Source organism: Lactuca serriola, chromosome 5 (assembly GCF_051521515.1).
Source record: "Lactuca serriola cultivar US96UC23 chromosome 5, Lser_US96UC23_V15, whole genome shotgun sequence".
NCBI lineage: Eukaryota > Viridiplantae > Streptophyta > Magnoliopsida > Asterales > Asteraceae > Lactuca > Lactuca serriola.
This window is the reverse complement of record NC_136412.1, coordinates 41,268,599-41,274,785: the sequence shown is the minus strand read 5'-3', so window position 1 is coordinate 41,274,785 and position 6,187 is coordinate 41,268,599. Positions and strand designations below refer to the sequence as shown.

Below are 6,187 nucleotides of genomic sequence, written 5' to 3'. Positions count from 1 at the left end.
TCTAAATTGATTACGATTTTCAAAAATGGATATGAATAACTCAAACTTAATTCAACTCTAATCCGATCCAACCACATAACTATTCTGTTAGATCGATTTTTGTAATTTTGTTTTCAAGTGTGAAGACATTTTAGAATATATATATATATATATATATATATATATATATATATATATATATTACTTGAATATTAATAAACTCTATAAAAGAAATTAACAAAAAATATTTATTTATGAATTAAAATTTATAAACAACTGAATATATATTATAATTCAATATTTCAAAAAAACTAAATAAATAAAAAGCTTTTTAGAAGTACATAATAATGTATTATGTTGGATGACACTATCTAGTATATAATAAAAATAATTAAGTAACTTTGTAAATGATTAAAGATATATATTAAAAATCAAAAAAATAACAAACTGTTATTCGATTTTTTAGATTATTCAGTTCTTATTTTATAAACCAAAACCAATCCGAAATCCAAAATAATAATTGGTGTTTATTGAAAACCAATCCAAAATTTTTAATATCAAAACCAAATAGTATAATTCAAATTATCCAATCGCACAATTCAATTTATCCAAATAATAAACAACCTTATAAACATTAACAATATCTCATATGTATCAGAATTTAAACTTTGGACCTTATGTGTGGAGTTTCACTTCTCAATCACTACACTCCTATCGTCGGGGCTCAAGATAACCTTTTGTGACAAAAACCAAACATGCTAAACAACCGAGCTACAAAAACTTGTAATGAATGAGAAAATAATGAAGGCTTTAACGATTCGATTTTGATAGTGTTGGTTTCTATTTCTAATATTGAATTCAAGTTTAAGTCATTCGGGATTTTTGACACTACTTATTATTCGTTTCTTGTTGAAGATTGAAGGTTTGTTTCCGTTTAATTATTTCATAACAGGTGGTAGTGATAAAAAATTGTAGTGTGCCGCAAAATAAATAGACCTAAAATATTTGGTCCTTTCAATGTAGTTATAGACTAATAGGATGAAAATCACAATACAATTTTATGGTTATTCTAATTTTACGAGTTAGAAAAGTTGTAGATTTGCGTGACAACTAATATTATTTTTATGTTTATTAATTAGTGCAATTTTCTTATGAACTAACACATTGGCCATTGGGTCTTTGGGACCAATGTGAGATGACAACTTAGGTTGTAGTGTTATACTAGTTGTCATAGTACGAAATACGATGAACTATAACATGTGGGACAAGTCAACCGATCATGATTTCACAAGAGTCGTAGTGTCACATTGTGCGGGTGTTAATTCAAGTCATCTTCCTTTTTCATTGGAACCCAATGGAATCTTTTTTTTTTTAACCCCTTTTCACTATTCTCATTGGAAGTCCACTCAAATCACACAAAATGTCTTCATAAAAGAAGTCGAAGCTTACTATCAGTGTGGCATAGCAATATCACTTGTATGAAACACCTTAAAATGGAGCTGACTTATGTTCAAATAGATTTGAACCTTGAGGTTGAGGTGAACTGTTGTTTAATTTTAAAATAAATAAATAAATAAAATAAAAACACATACAAAACCTAAAATGCACAAAAGATAGATCACATGAGATGACCAAATAAGAAAGGCGAGGTTAGATGAAAATTAGGAGGGTGTCATTGTTTTAATTGTTCCCCATTTCATCAAAACACACATCAATGAATAAGATAGGCAATGAGAGGCATTAGATTCGAGAATTACCATTTTGGGCATGATTGGGTTTGGACTTTACAATGGCCTCATTTGCTCAACTTGAATTGATAAGGGTGAGATTGGAAAGTTAGGCAAATAATGGTCCTCATCTTATCATCTTTCATTTTGGTACTTAGGTTTCTGAAACTTCTCCAAACTACTAACCAATTTGGTATTTTAGGGTACTTTTTCATTACTTGTACCAATCGTACCTTTTTTCTATATATTACTTTAAACTGATTTGTTGTGATTCATTTATTGTATTTGTATTTTGTATTAACAAATAATAATGAATCATGAGTAGTTGATGAATATGATGTTTCATTTTTTACGTTTTTATTTCTCTTACATTGTTTCTTATGTGCATTTTTATTTTGTTTGTTTATACATTTTGTCGAAAATGATTAATCCAAAGAAGTACAAATGGTGTAAACACATACAAACTATATCAATGCTATTATTCAAAGTCTTAAACTTAAAAATGTGAACGTCATATGCAAATTGACAGTTATTTTTACTCAATAATATAATATCCTATCATTTTATCATCATGTATGATTTGTAGAGAAAATGTAGTATAAGTTTATTTTTTAAAAGAACTAAAGTATAAAATGCATGCTTCTATAAATTGTATGATGAATATTTAAATGTTTGATCATTTTGTCAAATATTTAAAACATCTTCGTTTCAGGCTTTCAGCCCAAATATTTTTTTTCACAATCTAGTCCCTAAGATTGACGGTTGTTGTAGTTTTGGTCTCTAGCCCATGTAACATAATATTCTTACCCTTTGTAATATATTTTATCTTTTTATTTGAATGGTTTTAATTTAATAAAATAAAATGTAAACCAAAATACATTTATTTAAATACAACCATCAGTTCTACACTTCTACACATCCACCACCTGCTTTTAACTCTTTTAACTCCAACTCATTTTGAATGGAAATAAGATATTAGAATCTATGTTATAACACCTTAACACCACAAACATATGCATACAATTTCATTTATAATAGTCAACTAGTGAATTTTTATTGAAACCCTTCAAACCCCAAATCAAACACGTATAAGGATATGATGTTACATGTATAAGTTGAACATTTAGATAGACCAATCACTTAAATAATCCCAACAGTTAGATAGGCATGACATCAAATAAACCCACCAATTAAATATGATCAATACTTGGATCAACCCAAACAACTAACTTAAAGCACTAATCTTATAAGTTTCCATTTTTACAAATTGGCCACTAACTTGCACAAATCCAAGAATTTTTTTTTAAGGGTCGACTTTTAATTCAATTTACTCCCCGAACAAATTTGTATAATCAAAATTTAACCAACTTTTAACTTTTCATAACAATCAAGGTCTTAAGTACTAAATTTCACATTTTATAACAATCAAGGTCACAAAGATCGACAAACCATCATGCTTGGTTACCTCTTGATATAATAAAGTGTGTAATGTATGTTTTAGAGATATTTGAAATAGTTCATTAGTTTTAACCCTAAGTTTAATGGCCAAATTGTAAAAATTAAAAAAAAAAAATCAAATATGTATAGTTATAAAAGTTGGTTACGTCCCAAGCTTATTGATGGACAGAAAATTTAATTACTGATCATAATATTCTTTTAATACTTTATATAAATTTATAGGTTAATGGCCAAATTGTCACAAAAAAAAAAAAAAAAAAATCACGAGAAGCCAAAAAGTCTCCGTTCGTCGATCATAATAATTTTTTTGAACACTTTATATAAACTTGTTGATTAAATATATTCAATGAAAATACACTATTCATCTACTATTATAAAATTGGGTTCGCTCATAAGTCATTATCCCTTCTATATGCCATGTCCCACTTTAGTTCACTTTTTATAATTAGGCATTCGATTGAGCTTGCTTAAAATGCGCCGTGGGCACATTGCACTCCGTCATCTCCCAAAATCGCACATCATCACTAGTCACTCTGTTCATATACTCTCTCTCTCTCTCTCTCTCTCTCTCTCTCTCTCTCTCTCTCTGTATATGAGTATGTACATTTAATAATATGTCTGTATATAACGATATATTATACAGATGGGTGTGAAAAATCCGATTATTAAATAGCCGATTTTGCTACAAAGAAACAGGAACTTTCGGAATCAACCCAGATCACCACAGTCAAAATCCATATTAAAATTTCCATCTTTAGTCTGCAACCTAACGCTCAATTAATTCCCTCACTTGATATATACATTTCTTTTTCTATATACACATACATTGTATCTCTCATCTTTATGGATCCACCCATTATCAATGAGAGCTCCTTTTCAGTGGCCAATCCTTCGTCTTACAGTTTAACTGGGATCTGGCCCTTTTCTTCTGTTAATGGCGGTCGAAATGAGAGCTTAGGGCTGAAAATGAGCACCCTGATTAGTCGACTTGGGGAACCGAATAATAACGGCGACGACGAATCCACAGTGACGGAGCATAGCGGTGGTGGTGGCAGGAAGCGGATGGATGTTAATTTTGAAGATGAATCTTCAAAGATCACGTCTACTAGTAGTGGCAATGATTTGGTAATTTCAAACAAATTTACTGGCGAATTAAGTTTGAAATTGAAATTGGAGCTCTTTTAGTTCAATTATTTGAACCCTTTTTTCTCAATTTTCATTTCTGAGCCATGAAATTGAACTTTTTATGTTTGCAGAGCAAATTTCATGGTAAACGAATGAAGATATCGGGATCCAAAGATGATTTGTGTGGTTCGAAGATAGAACAAAAAGGCAGTCAAAGCCATAACCTTACTGAACCACCTAAAGATTACATTCATGTTAGAGCAAGAAGAGGTCAAGCCACCGATAGCCACAGTCTTGCAGAAAGAGTAATTCCATTCCACTCCCCACCTCAATTCCCACGATTCACAGTTATTTCATGATTTAAACTCATTGTTTTCAGGCTAGGAGAGAAAAGATCAGTGAAAGAATGAAAATCCTTCAAGATTTGGTCCCCGGATGTAACAAGGTTTGTATACAATAATCAAGACTATGATTTCTTCATCTTTGGAGTAAAGATGATTGATTTTGATACTGTTTATCAGGTTATAGGAAAAGCTCTTGTTCTTGATGAAATAATCAATTACATCCAATCATTGCAACATCAAGTTGAGGTAATTTCTTTTCTTTACATGATAACACAAAAATAACCAAAACGATATCGGTCCATTTAACAAAGTGATATCGTTTACGCTTCAAATCATCAATTTCGCAAAAAGGTTACGTAATTGCAAATTGACAAATTGCTTTCTAAATGGTCCCATCACAAAAAAAAAAAATTGGAAAAACGAATGACCATATCATATTGTAAAAGAATTATTAAGTTTTTTTTTGGAGTCTTTTTGCCAGTAAAAAGTAATTTCGAAATTGATCCATTGCGAAATAAATTGTCATTTTGTTAAAAAGGTAAAAAGTTGTCATTTTATTGAATGAGACCCTTCATTTTGGTTATTGTTGTCATTGTCAAGTTATTGGAAGTCTTTATGTTAGTTACAAATGAATTTGAGACCTTTACATTTTTTAATTTTTTTTTTTTTATTATTGTAGTTCTTATCTATGAAGCTTGAAGCTGTAAATACAAGGATGAATTCCTCGGTAGAAGGGTTTCCCACGAAAGATGTAATTTTTAAACTATGTTTTAACAATTTGGATAAAAATGGTTATAGTTCTTTTGATTATTCAATAGGAAATAATCACTATAAGAATCTTGCATTGCAGCTTGTGACACCACCCATCGATGCTGCAAGGCTATTATTTGGCTCACAAGCAGCAAGAGGGTTCGGACCAGGGTCCGAACCCGAGTGGCTCCATATGCAGTTAGGCAATAGGTTCGGGCGGGCCACATGAACCGTAGACCACCCGAGGTGCTTGCCAATTGCTACTTGGAAATCGGGAAACCCTATGGTTGTGTTGTTAGACATGTGTGATTGCGTGAGGTACTTGCTTACTATATATAGAAAGTTATATCAGAATCAGAGTATTATTGCTATATAACTATTTAAGGCCTTTGTACAATACCCATCTGTAGAAATTTGCATTTAAGGGTTATATGTTGACAGATCAGGTGTACTTGTAAGCAAAAGAGTCTCATTAATGAATGTGGTACTTTGATTATTGTATGATGGTTTCTGATTTTGTTTTTGAATGTGAATACAATAAAAGTAAATAACTAAATCCAAAAAAACGTTATGCTTCAACAAACTTCCGACAATATATAAAACTTTAACTGATAATAAATTTTGTAAATTTAATATCTCAAAATTGATGTGGGCTAATCTTTTAGTGGGTTAGAATCGGTAGTGAGCTTAGAAAATATAAATGTAAAATGAATATCTTCAAAATTTCGTAATATTGGTTTACCCTTTACCGAATTTCTTTCCATAAATCGGTATGATTTATACGAATTTTCGGTTTTAGATTTT

General features: G+C 30.4%; 1 protein-coding gene across 2 annotated transcripts; it reads left to right on the top strand.

Moving 5' to 3' along the window:
- Nucleotides 1-3,648: 3,648 nt before the first annotated feature.
- Nucleotides 3,649-5,884, top strand: LOC145052360 (transcription factor bHLH79-like). Of its 2 annotated transcripts, XM_079000172.1 has the most exons (6): nt 3,656-4,289; nt 4,421-4,594; nt 4,669-4,734; nt 4,811-4,879; nt 5,313-5,384; nt 5,484-5,884. In XM_079000172.1, exons 1-6 carry the CDS (start codon nt 4,008-4,010, stop codon nt 5,610-5,612), a joined length of 792 nt encoding a protein of 263 aa, XP_078856298.1. In that variant the 5' UTR covers nt 3,656-4,007; the 3' UTR covers nt 5,613-5,884. The 2 variants fall into 2 exon arrangements, with proteins under 2 accessions (XP_078856297.1, XP_078856298.1); XM_079000171.1 differs by having other exon boundaries at nt 3,649-4,289; nt 5,313-5,884.
- The last annotated feature ends 303 nt before the right edge of the window (nt 5,885-6,187 follow it).